The sequence below is a fragment of the Thalassophryne amazonica genome, chromosome 15, assembly GCF_902500255.1.
Source record: "Thalassophryne amazonica chromosome 15, fThaAma1.1, whole genome shotgun sequence".
Classification (NCBI taxonomy): domain Eukaryota; kingdom Metazoa; phylum Chordata; class Actinopteri; order Batrachoidiformes; family Batrachoididae; genus Thalassophryne; species Thalassophryne amazonica.
Genome location: NC_047117.1, coordinates 29264042 through 29283808, shown reverse-complemented (window position 1 = coordinate 29283808; position 19767 = coordinate 29264042). Strand labels below are relative to the sequence as shown.

General features: G+C 40.6%; 1 protein-coding gene across 1 annotated transcript in view; it reads right to left on the bottom strand.

The window, feature by feature from the left end:
* mogs (mannosyl-oligosaccharide glucosidase) overlaps positions 1-14408 on the bottom strand; it is a 24244-nt gene extending 9836 nt beyond the window's left edge. The window contains exons 1-3 of the mRNA XM_034188187.1: positions 14327-14408; positions 9817-10179; positions 6618-6841 (exon numbers count right to left, since the gene is read on the bottom strand). Coding sequence (XP_034044078.1) covers positions 6618-6841; positions 9817-10165 — 573 coding nt within the window. The 5' untranslated portion in view covers positions 10166-10179; positions 14327-14408. The remainder of the gene's footprint in view (positions 1-6617; positions 6842-9816; positions 10180-14326) is intronic.
* Between the last annotated feature and the right edge of the window lie 5359 nt (positions 14409-19767).

Sequence of the window (19767 nt, the reverse complement as noted above, 5' to 3'; positions counted from 1 at the left end):
CACACACACACACACACACACATATACACACACACATATACACACACATATATACACACACATATATACACTCAACAAAAATATAAACGCAACACTTTTGGTTTTGCTCCCATTTTGTATGAGATGAACTCAAAGATCTAAAACTTTTTCCACATACACAATATCACCATTTCCCTCAAATATTGTTCACAAACCAGTCTAAATCTGTGATAGTGAGCACTTCTCCTTTGCTGAGATAATCCATCCCACCTCACAGGTGTGCCATATCAAGATGCTGATTAGACACCATGATTAGTGCACAGGTGTGCCTTAGACTGCCCACAATAAAAGGCCACTCTGAAAGGTGCAGTTTTATCACACAGCACAATCTCACAGATGTCGCAAGATTTGAGGGAGTGTGCAATTGGCATGCTGACAATCGGTTTGCATAACCAAAGAATTTCTGCACAAACTGTCAGAAACCGTCTCAGGGAAGCTCATCTGCATGCTCGTCGTCCTCTTCGGGGTCTTGACCGGACTCCAGTTCGTCGTCGCAACTTCGCACAGCCATTGAAGAGGAGTGGACCAACATTCCACAGGCCACAATTGACAACTTGATCAACTCTATGCGAAGGAGATGTGTTGCACTGCATGAGGCAAATGGTGGTCACACCAGATACTGACTGGTATCCCCCCCCCCGTAAAACAAAACTGCACCTTTCAGAGTGGCCTTTTATTGTGGACAGTCTAAGGCACACCTGTGCACTAATCACGGTGTCTAATCAGCATCTTGATATGGCACACCTGTGAGGTAGGATGGATTATCTCAGCAAAGGAGAAGTGCTCACAGCAAAGGAGAAGTGCTCACTATCACAGATTTAGACTGGTTTGTGAACAATATTTGAGGGAAATGGTGATATTGTGTATGTGGAAAAAGTTTCAGATCTTTGAGTTCATCTCATACAAAATGGGAGCAAAACCAAATGTGTTGCGTTTATATTTTTTTTTTAACTATATGGATTTGAATGACATGCGATTACACCAATCATGCTTGAACCCTCGTGTGCATGCGCGAGTTTTTTCACGCGTGTCGGTGACGTCATTTCCCTGTGGGCAGGCCTCGAGTGAGATGTGGTCCCGCCCTCTCGGCTGAATTCCTTTGTTTCACACGCTGCTCGAGACGGCGCGCGTTGCTTTATCAAAATTTTTTCTGGACCTGTGAGGAATATCCGAGTGGACACTATTCGAGAAATTAAGCTGGTTTTCTGTGAAAAGTTTAACGGCTGATGAGAGATTATGGGGTGTTTCTGTCGGTGTAAGGACTTCCCACGGAGCGGGACGTCCTGCAGCGCTTCCAGGCGCTGTCGTCGGCCTGTTTCGAGCTGAAAACATCCTAATTTAAGGCTTAATTCACCCAGGACATCGTGATAGAACAGAGAAGATTCAGAAGAGGCCGGCATGAGGAATTTATGCGGACATTCCACTGTTTAAGGACATTTTTTTAATGAAAGACGTACGCGCAAATTCGCCGAGTCGTTTCCGTGACGACTCGGCAAATCTGTGTGCGCCGCGACAGGAAAAACACCTCCGTGTTGAAAACCATTTGTAGAATTCAGGCGGCTTTTAATGGCTTTCAACAAGTGAGTAACTGAGAAATTGTTTAACAGCTTGGGCATGTTCCAACTTGCCCGTTAAGGTTTCCAACGGAGGTGTTTTTCCTGCCGCGACCCCCCGCGGTCGGGTCCGGCCCGACATGCGACTCTGCCCGCACGTTCTTTCATTACAAAATGAGCGTTAACAATGGAATGTCCGAATAAACTCCTCATGCCGACTTCTTCTGAAAGTTCTCTGTTCTCTGACGACTTACTGCGTCAACAGAGCCTGAAATGTGGAAGTTTTCAACTTGAAACGGCGAGACGCTGCCGCCTCGAAGCGCAGATCGCCGTCAGGCGCCGTGGACCGTCCTTAAAGCGACACTACCAGACCAAAATCTCTCATCAGCCGTTAAAATTTTTACCGAAAACCAGCTGAATTTATTGAATGGTGTCCACTCAGTTGTGCCTTACAGTTTTGAAAACATTTTTATCAAACAAAGCAACAGTCTCTGAGCCATTCCTAAACAATGAAAAAAAATCGACGAGCGGGTGGACGACTCCTCACTCAAAGACTGCCCACAGGCGAATGACGTAACCGACAGGCGTGAAAAAACTCTCGCATGCCCACGAGGGTTCAAGCATGTCTGATGTAATCACACGTGATTCAAATCCATATGGTTTTTGAACAAATAATAAGGTCGGATACTTTTCTAATAGACCTCGTATATACACACACACACTATATATATATATATATATATATATATATATATATATATATATATATATATATATATATATATATATATATATATATATATATATATATATATATAATATATATATATATATATATATATATATATATATATATATATATATATAGTATGAGGTGGGCTTCATAGATAATTGGCAAAGCTTCTGGAGAGACGGCATCCATCCCACTTTGGATGGAGCAGCTCTCATTTCTAGAAATCTGGCCAATTTTCTTAAATCCTCCAAACCATGACTATCCAGGGTTGGGACCAGGAAGCAGAGCTGTAGTCTTACACACCTCTCTGCAGCTTCTCTCCCCCTGCCATCCCCTCATTACCCCATCCCCGTAGAGACTGTGCCTGCTCCCAGACTACCAATAACCAGCAAAAATCTATTTAAGCATAAAAATTCAAAAAGAAAAAATAATATAGCACCTTCAACTGCACCACAGACTAAAACAGTTAAATGTGGTCTATTAAACATTAGGTCTCTCTCTTCTAAGTCCCTGTTGGTAAATGATATAATAATTGATCAACATATTGATTTATTCTGCCTAACAGAAACCTGGTTACAGCAGGATGAATATGTTAGTTTAAATGAGTCAACACCCCCGAGTCACACTAACTGTCAGAATGCTCGTAGCACGGGCCGGGGCGGAGGATTAGCAGCAATCTTCCATTCCAGCTTATTAATTAATCAAAACCCCAGACAGAGCTTTAATTCATTTGAAAGCTTGTCTCTTAGTCTTGTCCATCCAAATTGGAAGTCCCAAAAACCAGTTTTATTTGTTATTATCTATCGTCCACCTGGTCGTTACTGTGAGTTTCTCTGTGAATTTTCAGACCTTTTGTCTGACTTAGTGCTTAGCTCAGATAAGATAATTATAGTGGGCGATTTTAACATCCACACAGATGCTGAGAATGACAGCCTCAACACTGCATTTAATCTATTAGACTCTATTGGCTTTGCTCAAAAAGTAAATGAGTCCACCCACCACTTTAATCATATCTTAGATCTTGTTCTGACTTATGGTATGGAAATAGAAGACTTAACAGTATTCCCTGAAAACTCCCTTCTGTCTGATCATTTCTTAATAACATTTACATTTACTTTGATGGACTACCCAGCAGTAGGGAATAAGTTTCATTACACTAGAAGTCTTTCAGAAAGCGCTGTAACTAGGTTTAAGGATATGATTCCTTCTTTATGTTCTCTAATGCCATATACCAACACAGTGCGGAGTAGCTACCTAAACTCTGTAAGGGAGATAGAGTATCTCGTCAATAGTTTTACATCCTCATTGAAGACAACTTTGGATGCTGTAGCTCCTCTGAAAAAGAGAGCTTTAAATCAGAAGTGTCTGACTCCGTGGTATAACTCGCAAACTCGTAGCTTAAAGCAGATAACCCGTAAGTTGGAAAGGAAATGGTGTCTCACTAATTTAGAAGATCTTCACTTAGCCTGGAAAAAGAGTCTGTTGCTCTATAAAAAAGCCCTCCGTAAAGCTAGGACATCTTTCTACTCATCACTAATTGAAGAAAATAAGAACAACCCCAGGTTTCTTTTCAGCACTGTAGCCAGGCTGACAAAGAGTCAGAGCTCTATTGAGCTGAGTATTCCATTAACTTTAACTAGTAATGACTTCATGACTTTCTTTGCTAACAAAATTTTAACTATTAGAGAAAAAATTACTCATAACCATCCCAAAGACGTATCGTTATCTTTGGCTGCTTTCAGTGATGCCGGTATTTGGTTAGACTCTTTCTCTCCGATTGTTCTGTCTGAGTTATTTTCATTAGTTACTTCATCCAAACCATCAACATGTTTATTAGACCCCATTCCTACCAGGCTGCTCAAGGAAGCCCTACCATTATTTAATGCTTCGATCTTAAATATGATCAATCTATCTTTGTTAGTTGGCTATGTACCACAGGCTTTTAAGGTGGCAGTAATTAAACCATTACTTAAAAAGCCATCACTTGACCCAGCTATCTTAGCTAATTATAGGCCAATCTCCAACCTTCCTTTTCTCTCAAAAATTCTTGAAAGGGTAGTTGTAAAACAGCTAACTGATCATCTGCACAGGAATGGTCTATTTGAAGAGTTTCAGTCAGGTTTTAGAATTCATCATAGTACAGAAACAGCATTAGTGAAGGTTACAAATGATCTTATGGCCTCGGACAGTGGACTCATCTCTGTGCTTGTTCTGTTAGACCTCAGTGCTGCTTTTGATACTGTTGACCATAAAATTTTATTACAGAGATTAGAGCATGCCATAGGTATTAAAGGCACTGCGCTGCGGTGGTTTGAATCATATTTGTCTAATAGATTACAATTTGTTCATGTAAATGGGGAATCTTCTTCACAGACTAAAGTTAATTATGGAGTTCCACAAGGTTCTGTGCTAGGACCAATTTTATTCACTTTATACATGCTTCCCTTAGGCAGTATTATTAGACGGTATTGCTTAAATTTTCATTGTTACGCAGATGATACCCAGCTTTATCTATCCATGAAGCCAGAGGACACACACCAATTAGCTAAACTGCAGGATTGTCTTACAGACATAAAGACATGGATGACCTCTAATTTCCTGCTTTTAAACTCAGATAAAACTGAAGTTATTGTACTTGGCCCCACAAATCTTAGAAACATGGTGTCTAACCAGATCCTTACTCTGGATGGCATTACCCTGACCTCTAGTAATACTGTGAGAAATCTTGGAGTCATTTTTGATCAGGATATGTCATTCAAAGCGCATATTAAACAAATATGTAGGACTGCTTTTTTGCATTTACGCAATATCTCTAAAATCAGAAAGGTCTTGTCTCAGAGTGATGCTGAAAAACTAATTCATGCATTTATTTCCTCTAGGCTGGACTATTGTAATTCATTATTATCAGGTTGTCCTAAAAGTTCCCTAAAAAGCCTTCAGTTAATTCAAAATGCTGCAGCTAGAGTACTGACGGGGACTAGAAGGAGAGAGCATATCTCACCCATATTGGCCTCTCTTCATTGGCTTCCTGTTAATTCTAGAATAGAATTTAAAATTCTTCTTCTTACTTATAAGGTTTTGAATAATCAGGTCCCATCTTATCTTAGGGACCTCGTAGTACCATATCACCCCAATAGAGCGCTTCGCTCTCAGACTGCAGGCTTACTTGTAGTTCCTAGGGTTTGTAAGAGTAGAATGGGAGGCAGAGCCTTCAGCTTTCAGGCTCTCCTGTGGAACCAGCTCCCAATTCAGATCAGGGAGACAGACACCCTCTCTACTTTTAAGATTAGGCTTAAAACTTTCCTTTTTGCTAAAGCTTATAGTTAGGGCTGGATCAGGTGACCCTGAACCATCCCTTAGTTATGCTGCTATAGACGTAGACTGCTGGGGGGTTCCCATGATGCACTGTTTCTTTCTCTTTTTGCTCTGTATGCACCACTCTGCATTTAATCATTAGTGATCGATCTCTGCTCCCCTCCACAGCATGTCTTTTTCCTGGTTCTCTCCCTCAGCTCCAACCAGTCCCAGCAGAAGACTGCCCCTCCCTGAGCCTGGTTCTGCTGGAGGTTTCTTCCTGTTAAAAGGGAGTTTTTCCTTCCCACTGTAGCCAAGTGCTTGCTCACAGGGGGTCGTTTTGACCGTTGGGGTTTTACATAATTATTGTATGGCCTTGCCTTACAATATAAAGCGCCTTGGGGCAACTGTTTGTTGTGATTTGGCGCTATATAAAAAAATTGATTGATAGATATATACACACACATACTATATATATATATATATATATATATATATATATATATATATATATACACACACACATACTATATATATATATATATTGTGATGTGGGATGTGGGATGAATTATCTCAGCAAAGGAGAAGTGCTCACTATCACAGATTTAGACTGGTTTGTGAACAATATTTGAAGGACATGGTGATATTGTGTATGTGGAAAACGTTTTAGATCTTTGAGTTCATATCATACAAATGGGAGCAAAACCAAAAGTGTTGCGTTTATATTTTAGTTGTGTGTGTGTATATATATATATATATATATATATATATATATATATATACATACACACACACACGATTTGTGTGTGCACGGAGGTTGGAGTCCAATTATATCCTCTTGAAGATCTCAATTATTTTCTTTCAAGCACATCTTCATAAAGTGTGCTAAGATTATATGGAATCCGACTGAAATCCATTGAGCGGTTTGAGGAGTTGCACTTACAACCATCAGGGACAGACTGATGAGGTGATTCGTAAATACCACCCCTGCCACTCACATGTTGCTTGGCGGTAACCCTCCAGGTCCAATCTCCTCCATGAGCTCCACCCATCCTCTTGACAAACTCTGTGGTTAGGGTGAAGTCATTGTCCTGGATTTCCTGTATGCCAAAATTGATGCCATCGTGCATCAGCCAGCCGTAACCACGTAAGTGATCCCCTTGTTCACAAGTGTGCCTAAGGTTCACGTCTAGTTCAGAAAACTGGCGCATCCACATCATGCCTGGGGAGATAACACAATCCATGAATTAAATTTGGTTGACCAGTACAGAGAATGCAGAAAAATGCATTTTCATTTGGTTTGAAAAGCCTTGTCTGGAGGGAATTTATGAAATTCAGATAAACCACAAGCCCCCAAAATGCTACATGTGTCATTCAACTACACAACAGCAGTGTTGTTGCAAATAAATAAACAAATACTTTTTTACTGTTGCTCTCATTTTCCATTTATTCTCACTATGGTGTACCAGTGGACTTAACATCTACAAAGTGTAGTGCAAATGGTAAATGGTCTGCATTTATATTGTATTTTTCCTTCTGAATCAGAAGCTTAAAAGGACTAACAATGCCTTACATTCACCCCTTCACACACCAACGCCAGTGTGCTGCCATGCAAGGTGCTGAACTGCACACCGAGAGAAACTTGGGGATTAAGGGCCTCGTCTACAGGCCCTCAATGATTTTCAGTATGACGGGAATTCGAACCAAGGACCCTTTGGTCTCAGGCACACTGCTTTAATCTCTAGAGCCACGTTCCAGACCTACAGTAGATCATTCTACATGGACCCAAACCTATCAATTTTGACAGACCACTTCTATTTTAAGATGCATGACTTTTCTTGGATTTATGGTAGTGTTAATTTAACCGTAGCTTTTCTCTTTTTCTTTACAATGGCCAATGAACGTACTCGCAAAATGCACAGACCAATCACAAGTAACTGTAACTCATCCCCATGTGACCCTACTCAACCAATCAAATTTTTTCAGACCAACGTTGCAAGTGCCGTACACACACAGCCAGCTGCGAGAAGACAGACAAACAGATGTCTGAAGAAGTGAATAAAGGACACAGAGACTCATGTAAGCAAGTCCCTTTAGGTTCTCCTCTTTTTTCCACTCAGGGTCACCACAGCAGATCAAAGGTCATTTGGCACAAATTTTACATCAGATGCCCTTCCTGACGCAACTCCACATTACACTAAGAATGGAGGGGTGGTCTTGAACTGGGAACCTTGTACTCTGGAAACAAGCAAACTAACCACTTGGCAAACACCCTGCCAAAGAAAAAAACTCCCTAAAATGAGAAAAACAGAGACAACAGTGCTTTTAATCCACAATGGGCAGACTCCTATATGCTCGTCTTTCCCACAGGGAGTTCAAAACTTGTATGCCTCAAATATTCAGAGACCATGGCTACAATTCATAGCAGCAATGAGAAGCATCATGATAAAGGACAACTCTTCTGAGTAATCGTACCCATTCAATTCCAAACTGAGGACACAGAAAATACATGATTGAAGATCCCAATATGATCGATCCAGCAGAATTCTGACACAATTATTCACTACCCAAGTAACTCAAATTACACTATTTTTTTAACTAAGTACTTTATTTTATTATGATGCCTTTTTCAAAAGCATTTTTTATTTTTAAATGCAAACCTTACTTTACTTAAACACTGATGAAATACTATTTAATTGTCCTTTTATTTTATTTGACTACATACAGCCACTGATACAACTGTTGGGCTAATTCAAAATAGATGCAACTGAATCATAATGCATGTCAGACATTACAATGACACAGACCTTTGTTTGAGAAAACTTCCTCAAACTGGAACTCTTTGGATCTCTCATGCCATGAGAAATGAAATTCTCTGGTTTGATGTGACAAAGAATGAACTCTTTGACATGAATGACAGGCGTCATGTTTGGAGGAAACCAGTCACCATCCCTACAGTGAAGCATGGTGGTGGCAGCATCACACTGTGGAGATGATTTTCAGTGGAAGGAACTGGGAGACTAGTCAGGATTCAGGGAAAGATGAATGCAGCAATGTACAGAGACATCCTAGATGAAAACCTGCTCCAGAACACTCTTTACTGCGGGGTCGGTTCATCTTTCAGCAGAACAATGGCCCAAAGCACACAGCCAAGATATCAAAGGAGTGACTTATGGGCAACTCTGTGAATGTGAGAGTTCTGAGTGTCTTCATACTAAACTTTAGACAAGTTTTGCTTGTCTAGGATGATACCAACACACTAGCACAAGTGCTGTTGTACTTGATAGGACACAGGCCCTGAGCATATTAATAACATCTATGGCAGGTGAACACTAACAGTGACACCTGCATTGCACTGCTGCCAGGTTGAAAATTGGTGCTGAAATCTGTTGTCCCAAAATCCTTATACTTTAAAAAAAAAAAAAAAAAAAAAGACCTTTAGAACAAACGTTTGTTCATTCCTAGGTGTTAATTTCAGTTTCCTTCCTCAATGGTGTGTAGTCGACATTGCCAAAAGGATCTTATATTTTTGTATGATAGATGGTACAGTTTCTCATAGCGTCATGACTCTTAAGGTGGCTCATAAGAAGCAACGACATGTAGATCCAAAAATTCTGCTCTAGAAGCCTTGTTTAATTATTTGTAATTGTTTTTCTGACTCATAAACACAAGAAAACACTGGTTCTTCAAGAAGTCCTTTACAGCCAAACGTATTCCAATTAACTTTGAATTAAGCCAATTAATCTGAATAAAATTAATTAGCAAATTAGCATGTGGCCTTCCGTATTTGTCCTTTTGTCTGTTGTATTATTCATAAATATTCCAGACGATCATTCATAATGCAGATGTTAATTCAGGGTCATTTTTTTGGCTTTGTTTGACACAGAAAGTTTTTTCAGGTGTAAATTCTTAGCATAAATAATTAATCAACACACAGAACTTTGTGAAAACTGTTACTCAAAAATATCAAATGAAAGAGAAATATCACAAAGTTAAATATGCGGCAGATGTAGATATAAATCTCAGAAAGTTAAATATGCTGCTGTCAATGATGGTTTAAGTATGCAATGCTATTAATCCCATTAATAAATAGCCAGACTGTCCAGCCTTGAAAGAGTTATGGATTCTGTTGAGTGGCCTTCTAGTTTTGCCTTTAAGTAGCACCTTTATTGCAATACTAAGCTGATTTCAATTTACCTGTCACAATTGACCTGGGACTCCTGGTTTTCATGCCAAAGTAGACTTGGGGTCTGTATGAGCCCCAGAACCTTTCTGGAGAAACACTGGCACTGGTGCTGTTGGCATCTAGGATGGGACGTGAAGGGTGCAGGGTCACCACCCGGTTTGCCAGGCTGGATCGCATGTACAGTGCATAAAAAAACCAGATAAGGCTGAATATACAAAGGCCAATAGAGATATTGATGAAAACTTTGCCAATATCAACTTTCTTTTTCTTCTCCTTGCGGTGGAAAGCAGAGGGCTTCTCATCTTTCCTGGGTAGGGGAACAGCTTCACCAGTCACCACCCTCTTCCTCTGCCTGCCCATTCTACCTGCTGAAACTGGAAACAAGAGGAGAGAGATTTGTACTGGAACATTAAAAACCTCAACCAGAAAAGTTATATTTATTGTTGATACAGTGTATTTTTAACACAAATACTTGGAAAAACTCTGAACTGATTTATATGACCTACTTACAAGTGTTGGTGAAAACAATGTATGAAAGAAATGTTGATAACCCAGATCAATTAGTTAATTAATATTCAGTGGCTTGGAACTGTTCAAGTATCCAACCCATGACTCTCTAAAGAAAACTGTCTGTAAAAATTATGATTTACTGCAAATTCATCAAAGGCTGCCAATAATTGTGTCCAGCACACATTTTATAGTTGTATGCAAAAGATTGGGCACCCCTGATCATTTTCATGGTTTTTGGTTTTGTAAGCTCACTGACCCTTGACCTCCTTACACAGGTGAATCCAAACATGAGAAAGGGTATTTAAGGTGGCCATTTACAAGTGTTTCCCCTCTTCTAATGAGTGGCAACATGGGGGCCTCTAAACAACTCTCAAATGATCTGAAAATAAAGACTGTTCAACATCATGGTTTAGGGGAAGGATACAAAAAGCTATCTCAGAGATTTCAGCTGTCAGTTTCCACTGTGAGGAACACAGTGAGGAAATGGAAGACCGCAGGCACAGTACTAGTTAAGGCCTGAACTGGCAGACCAAGAAAAATCTCAGATAAGCTGAAGCGAAGGATGGTGAGAACAGTCATAGTCAACCCACAGACCTGCTCCAAAGACCCACAACACGATCTTGCTGCAGATAGTGTCTCTGTGCATCATTCAACTATACAGCACACTTTGCACAAAGAGATGCTGTATGATGCTGTAATGCAGAGGAAGCCTTTTCTGCGTACTCGCCACAAACAGAGTGGCTTGAGGTATGCTAAAGCACAAGCCAGCTTCATTTTGGAATAAGCTGCTGTGGACTGATGAAACTAAAATTTAGTTATTTGGACATAACAAAGGGCAGTATGCATTGCTGAAAAAGAACACAGCATTCCAAGAAAAATGCTTGCTACTGACAGTAAAATTTTGAGGTGGTTCCATCATGCTGTGGGGCTGTGGGGCCAGTGCAGGTACTGGGAATCTTGTTAAAGTTGAGGGTCACATGGATTCCAGTCAATATCAGCAGATTCTTGAGAACAATGTTCACGAATCAGTGACAAAGCTGAAGTTGTGCCGGGGCTGGATCTTTCCGTGGGGTCCGCTTTCCCTCTCTCTTTTCCAACAGTTTCTTCTGTAGCTCAAACAACACTTGCAGTAATAAATAGTCGTATACTTTGATGTACAAGTTAAAAACTACAGATGTTTTGAGATTTACCTCCTGTAGATGCCCGTAGAGTATAAATGCCCAGCGCTAAACATCTTTAGAGTAAAATACATTATGGTAATTTTATCGCCAACTCATAGCTATCCGGTCAATCATGATGACATCACTGTTTTGAGTTTTTCCTCATAGCATGCCCATAACTGCTGGCAATCTCATCCACATAAAATCCTTAGAAGATGTCTAGCAATTTCCTACTTTTAAACTCTGACAAGACTGAAATGATGGTCCTTGGTCCAGTGAGACATCGGCATCAATTTGACCAGCTAATGATTAGCCTTGGCTCGTGTGACATACATCACAATGACAAAGTGAGGATCCTTGGGGTAATTTTTGATCCTACATTGTCCTTTGACCTACACATTAGAAATATTGCTAGGACTGCTTTCTTCCACCTGCAAAATATAATGAAGATTCGTCCCATCCCGTCTATGGCTGATACTGAGACCCTGATTCATGCATTTGTTTCTTCAAAATTGGACTACTGCAATGTTCTATTTTCTGGTTTACCGCAGTCCAGCATTAGGGGTCTCTAATTGGTTCAAAATACTGTTCCCACACTTTTGACAGGAAGCAGAAAGTTTGACCACATTACACTCAAACTAATTATTCATCTCGCTTGCTCAGTCTGCACGGGAATATCAGACCGAGATATTGACAGTAACGATGAGACCTCGAGAAACACAGTGGTCTCATCAGACCATGAGAAACAAAATTCTCTGATCTGATGAGACAAACTTTTTTTTTTTTTTTTAGGAAACCACGCACCATGCCCTACAGCAAAGCATGATGGTGGCAGCATCATGCTGTGGGGATGTTTTTCAGCACCAGGAACTGGAAGATGAGTCAGGATTGAGGGAAAGATGAATTCAGCAATGTACAGAGATATCCTGGATGAAAACCTGCTTCAGAGTGCTCTGAAGCTCAAACTGGGGCAGCAGTTCATCTTTCAGCAGGACAATGACCCTAAAGCACACAGCCAAGATATCAAAGCAGTGGCTTGAGGACAACTCTGTGAATGTCCTTGAATGGCCCAGCCAGAGCCCAGACCTGAATCCGATTGAAGATCTGAAAATGGCTGTGCACCGATACTCCCCATCCAACACGATAAAGCTTGAGAGGTGCCGCAAAGAGGAATGGGCAAAACTGCCCAACGATAGGTGTGCCAAGCTTATAGCATCATATTCAAGAACATGAGGCTGTAACTGCTGCCAAAGATGCATCAACAAAGTATTGAGCAAAGGGTGTTTACACTTGGTGTGATCTCATTTTTAAGAAACTTGCAAAAAAAAAAAAACATTTTTTCATGTTGTCGTTATGGGGTGTTGCAAGTATAATTTTAGGGAAAAGTTAAATTACTCTATTTTGGAATAAGGCTGTAACATAACAAAATGTAGAAAAATGTGAAGCATTGTGAATACTTTTCAGATGTGCTGAATACCAGCTAGACTACAGTTTAACCCTTTGGTGTATTGTTGTCACCGCAGTAGACAGCTACCAAAAAGTCACTTTCTCTTAAATGTAATGGTTTCTATGGTGGAACTGCATACCAGCATGCACATGGAAGACCAAATAGAATCTGCATGCATTGCTGTGTGCCACTGTGCCCTGGAGGCTTTGCAAACTTTCATACAGCCTAGATGCAATGAAAACAAAAGCTGCAGATGCAGTGTTTGGAGATACAGAGACTAAAATGTCAGTTCTTGTCACTGAAAGCAACATGCTAGTATAATTAATGGTAATACCAGTCTTGCATCCTTATTGAAATGTGGAGAAACACAAAATTGATTCTCCTGTTGGAGATGATTTTCATTTTGGTGTAAGATTCACAGCTATGAATGTGTCAGAGTTGTTCAGAGCTGGACCTGAAAACAACTCCGTTAACACAGAAAATAATCATGCAGGAGACACTGAATTTCTTTTCCTGATCAGGAGAGAGCAAACGAGCGTCACCCTCCGCTAACAATTGTCCCGTCAGCTCTGAAGGGCCCCGCCCATCTGCCTTCCATATTTATTAGAATAAAGTTACATACAAGCATATGGAAGGACAAAATACCAAAACACATTAGCGACACAAAGTCTGCTCTCACATCGAAATGAAACTGTTATGGGTTTAAGCCTCCAGTCTCATGAAGTAAACAGCGTAACCCTGAACTAATACGCAGGTCACACCCCTCCCTGCTCAAGGCTGGACTGTTAATTAGAACGTACAACTGTGCTCAGCAAAAACATGATCTCAGCAAAACAGTCTGCACATTCACTAAGCCAAAGATCATCTGTTCACTTTCCCGTGTGAGCAGTTTTAATGATTATTTGAACAGTTCAGTGTATATGATCGCTTTGACAATAAGTGATTAATTAAGAGTAATGGTACATGAACTCTCACACATGCATATATGTATATATGAAAATAGAGAACAGAATCAAAGACAAGATCAAAGACAGTACATCAACGTAAAGACATTAATAAGCAAAGACAAGACATTAATATTTGATAATAATATTGCTAATATATAGAAAACCCTGTCAGAATGTCATTGGTTTCTTTTCTTTCACTGGTTACACCTTACGAACTTTCGTAAATCGGCGCTCATTCTGCGCAACAGAAAATGCTCGTTGACACTTAACTCGTAAGTCGTCGGTGTGATTGACAGCGCGCCGTGTCGCCGTGCTGCTCACCGTCATTCTGGCCTTTTTTTTTAGCTAAACTGACCGCCTGCCTCAATAAAACGCCGGTTTATACGTCCAGCAGCCTCAAAACACGAAGCCAATTACTGCTTACAGAAAAACAGCCCTTCCGCAGATAATTACTGACCTGTCAAACAGCAGACTCGTCACTCATAGTCCGTCACTAGCTTAAACAGCCACTTCCTGGTTACGAGTCGTTTCTACTGACGTGGCACACGCGCTGGCTCCCGTACGTGTTACGTCACAGAGGGGAGGGGGGGAGGGGTTCGCCAAAAAGAAAGCAGATTGTGTTCTTTTTTTTTCTGCATTTATATAAGTGTTCGTTTTTGAAATTGTTTAAAGATTTGTCAGACTGTGGATTGACTGTGTTTTATTTTAGGTCAATTTTTTTCTGAGAGCAGTTACTCGCATTTAGTGGACAAAGCTGTGATTAAGTTCCTCCATTCCACCAACCTCTATTTGAGAGTCCAACATAAGATAAAGTATTTAACTATCACCTGTGGGGGGCAGCATTATGCTACGCCAGCGTATAGCCTGCCGGAATCTATTAGAAGAAGAAGCAGCAGCAGCAGCAGCAGCAGCAGCAGCAGCAGCAGCAGCAGCAGCAGCAGCAGCAGCAGCAGCAGCAGCAGCAGCAGCAGCAGCAGCAGCAGCAGCAGCGGCGTTCGTTTTTGTATTTTGAAATGGCAATTAAAAGTTTTTAAGGGAAAAAAAATAAGAAATACTATTTACGTGGTATGACAAAAAATTGCCAGACAACCCCCCAATATATATATACATATATATATAAACCAAGGCTAAAACGTTCACATTTTATTTCTACTACACCTATTCAGTTTTATTAATCAATTTGTGTTACCTCAGTTACAATGTCTCCTATGTTTCGATATAATGGTATTTAAAAACAATAATTACAAGATTCATTTCAATTTTTTTTATTCGCTATGTCAGATTTTCAGTGTGTCAACAGTTTGCATATGCCAAGGTGAATTTTTCAACAGCATGGAAGATTCCAGAGGACTCCAGAAGTTGGCGGAACTTGTAAAAGAATGTTTTTTGAAGAAGTTTTGTCTGTGTTTGAGGGCACATTTGTAGAACCATTTCCTTCTTGTATTTAGGAGAAAAAAAATCTTTGAAGAATTCCAAGGCTTTAAAGTACCATTTCAGATCTCCACAAGTTCACTTCCTTCTCAGAAGCTATTAGTTAAAGCTTTATGGCACCACAAGCAAATTTACAACCTGTTAATAATATAGACTTAACCTCATTGAAGAAGAGTCCATTACCAAGTCAAACTACTTGACAAGCACTTACACTTGATCACCAGGACAATGGTGAACCCACACTTCCTTTCTTACAATTTTGAATTAATGCTTTGTCCAGCAACAGCAGTCTCTAAGCACTGATGGCACGCTCTTAAGGGCCCCTTCACACATAACACAAATGTGGCCGAATTGCGCATGAAGTGCGCATGAAGCAGGAATCGTATGTAATACGTGTAAAATCGGAGCTGCTTCCAACACCTCATACACCTGTTGCTACAACTATGTGCGCACACCAGTGGCTAAAAGACAGAGTGTGTGCTCTGAGAGTCCATTCGATCCCTCTCGCTGCAGGTGTGGGCCAAATTCCAGTTGACACACACAAATATCTAACACCGCTTGCTTGGCACTTAGAAAATGTGTGGCCATTCGCACTATTAGCACGATAACAGTCAGCAGACAATCACTGTGGAGCTGGATGTGAAATTTGTGCAAGTGCCCCCACGACTGTGGAGTTGCCAAGTGTACATGTGGCATGCCAGAATGTCAGCTCCCCCCCCCCCCCCCCACAACATGTGTGTGTGTGTTTCGCGCACTCCCATCCTGCCCCCTCAACATGTGTGCATGTGGTTCGCACCCACCCCACCCACCCCCCGTCCGCAGGTGAGGCACCTCTCATCTGATCACAGAGTGACCTCTTGGTCTGTGCGCTGAATGAACAGGGGGCATGGCTGGCTGCCAACAGCTGTTAAGACATCTCTGTTCCTGGATGTCGTAGCTGCAGATCACGTCCCTTGCTTTGATGGACACAGATCAGGGAGACAGATACCCTCTCTACTTTTAAGATTAGGCTTAAAACTTTCCTTTTCGCTAAGGCTTATAGTTAGGGCTGGATCAGGTGACCCTGGACCATCCCTTGGTTATGCTGCTTTAGACGTAGACTGTGGGGGGGTTCCCATGATGCACTGTTTCTTTCTCTTTTTGCTCCGTATGCATCACTCTGCATTTAATCATTAGTGATCGATCTCTGCCCCCCCTCCACAGCATGTCTTTTTCCTGGTTCTTTCCCTCAGCCCCAACCAGTCTCAGCAGAAGACTGCCCCTCCCTGAGCCTGGTTCTGCTGGAGGTTTCTTCCTGTTAAAAGGGAGTTTTTCCTTCCCACTGTAGCCAAGTGCTTGCTCATAGGGGGTCGTTTTGACCATTGGGGTTTTTCATAATTATTGTATGGCCTTGCCTTACAATATAGAGCGCCTTGGGGCAACTGTTTGTTGTGATTTGGCGCTATATAAAAAAAAAGTTGATTGATTGATTGATTGATGGACACACGTGCGTGTGTGCTTGCTGTCATCACTTGGAAATACATAAAAACATATATCACTTTTGCCACGTGCTGGAGAAACAGACCATCGGTTCATGTGAACACGCAGCAGGCGATCTGAATGTCACGTCTTTCTGACAGGACACGCGTGTCGGGCCGTGAGAGGCACGCCGTAAGACAAGGACAAATACGCCACTTTCAGTCACGTATCAAGAGAAAAACACCGTACCATACGGTGTTTTGTCAGTTATCACAGCACTTTTTCTCTTTTTTTAAAAAATACGTGTATCTGCTTGTTGACTTTAGCCATTTCACACTTCTTTTAAAAGATAGTGATTGTAGCGCAGTGGTAAAATTCCGGTTGGTAATCACAGCTTACGTGTTTGAATCCTGTGAGTGGCATTTTTTTAATTTAACCAGGGATATTTATTTATTTATATCAACCCAGTGATATTCACTAATTATACAGCTGGTTTTATTTTATTTTCCTCCACATCAGCAGCGCAATGCGGTGCAGCTGCTTGCACTGTGTTCCTCCTCGCATGACACCGTCGCACCAGGATCGTGCACACCTGCCCGTCAGTTTGATGTTTTCATGGTTTGCTCATACGAGCTGTTTCGCCGTGCGTCGCCCTGATTTGGACTTATTTGTACTATGTCTGAAGGGGCCCTAAATGTGGAAGATGTCACTTTTTTTCTGATTCCTCCAACTCTTTCAGTTCCTTAGTTGTGATTCTGAGGTTGCAAATGCAATTGAAATTAAATGGGAATTAAATCATATGAATTTGAAATTGAGTTTAAATCATATGGGATGTTAATTAGAAAAAAAACAATAATCTGGTGCATCAATTTTAACCACTAATGATTTCATCCTCATTGTGTGGTGTTTTAATTAAATAAATTACAAGCTGATAGTGTTTATTGTTTGAGTAATTGCCTACACAGCCTATCTATAATGGTCCTATCCTCCAACCCACTCAACATTTTTGCTTTACACAACCTATGGTGAAGTAACTAAATAGGAGAATGACTTTTAAAAAAAATAGCACTTTCACAGTTTTGTTTATACCCACCAGATGGCAGATACATGATACATGAACATTCTCCAATAATCTGTCTCATGGTCCCACTCCATCCGTCATTAAAAAATACAAACAGTATGGTGACAGGTCTGGAGTCAGCAGCTCTCAAAAACCAACTGTGCAAGAATAATATACTGCTGCAGCAGAGGGCCCATTTTTTCAGATGACCGATTTATCCTTCCAACAAACCACAAACAATTTTTTCTCAGCCCCTGGTGTCTTTGGACTATGAAATAAGTGGTTGTGAAATTCATATCAGTGTTTTATGTACTTTTAACCTGTGTTGTGTATGAAGCTCGTAATTCATTTTGATGAATCATAAAAAAAGTCTCTAAGAATAACATTCTGATCTCATTTCTAATGCTACAGGCATCAGCAAGGTGTCAAGCGAACCAGAATTATAAGTATTAGTTTAGCATCTCCACAATTTAAGCATGTATTTATTGTGTTTTCATGGCGTATGAGTAGTATTATACTCTGATATCTGTCCACCACACTCCTGTACTCAGCCTCCTGAGTACAGGAGTGTGGTGGACAGATTTGTGGAGTGGTGTGGACTCAACCATCTGCAGCTCAACGTACAGTAGTGTTCAGAATAATAGTAGTGCTATGTGACTAAAAAGATTAATCCAGGTTTTGAGTATATTTCTTATTGTTACATGGGAAACAAGGTACCAGTAGATTCAGTAGATTCTCACAAATCCAACAAGACCAAGCATTCATGATATGTACACTCTTAAGGCTATGAAATTGGGCTATTAGTAAAAAAAAAAGTAGAAAAGGGGGTGTTCACAATAATAGTAGCATCTGCTGTTGACGCTACAAACTCAAAACTATTATGTTCAAACTGCTTTTTTAGCAATCCTGTGAATCACTAAACTAGTATTTAGTTGTATAACCACAGTTTTTCATGATTTCTTCACATCTGCGAGGCATTAATTTTGTTGCTTTGGACCCAAGATTTTGCTCGTTTACTACTGTGCTTGGGGTCATTGTCTTGTTGAAACACCCATTTCAAGGGCATGTTCTCTTCAGCATAAGGCAACATGACCTCTTCAAGTATTTTGACATATCCAAGCTGATCCATGATACCTGGTATGCGATATGTAGGCCCAACACCATAGTAGGAGAAACATGCCCATATCATGATGCTTGCACCACCATGCTTCACTGTCTTCACTGTGAACTGTGGCTTGAATTCAGAGTTTGGGGGTCATCACAGAAAACTGTCTGCGGCCCTTGGACCCAAAAAGAACAATTTTACTCTCATCAGTCCACAAAATATTCCTCCATCTCTCTTTAGGCCAGTTGATGTGTTCTTTGGCAAATTGTAACCTCTTCTGCACGTCTTTTATTTAACAGAGGGACTTTGCGGGGGGATTCTTGCAAATAAATTAGCTTCACACAGGCGTCTTCTGTCACAGCACTTACAGGTAACTCCAGACTGTCTTTGATCATCCTGGAGCTGATCAATGGGTGAGCCTTTGCCATTCTGGTTATTCTTCTATCTATTTTGATGGTTGTTTTCCGTTTTCTTCCACGCGTTTTTTTTTTTTTTTGGTCCATTTTAAACCATTGGAGATCATTGTAGATGAACAGCCTATAATTTTTTGCACCTGCGTATAATTTTTCCCCTCTCCAATCAACCTTTTAATCAAACTACGCTGTTCTTCCGAACAATGTCTTGTCCCATTTTCCTCAGGCTTTCAAAGAGAAAAGCATGTTCAACAGGTGCTGACTTCATCCTTAAATAGGGGACACTTGATTCACACCTGTTTGTTCCACAAAATTGACGAACTCACTGACTGAATGCCACACTACTATTATTGTGAACACCCCCTTTTCTACTTTTTTTTTTTTTTTACTAATAGCCCAATTTCATAGCCTTAAGAGTGTGCATATCATGA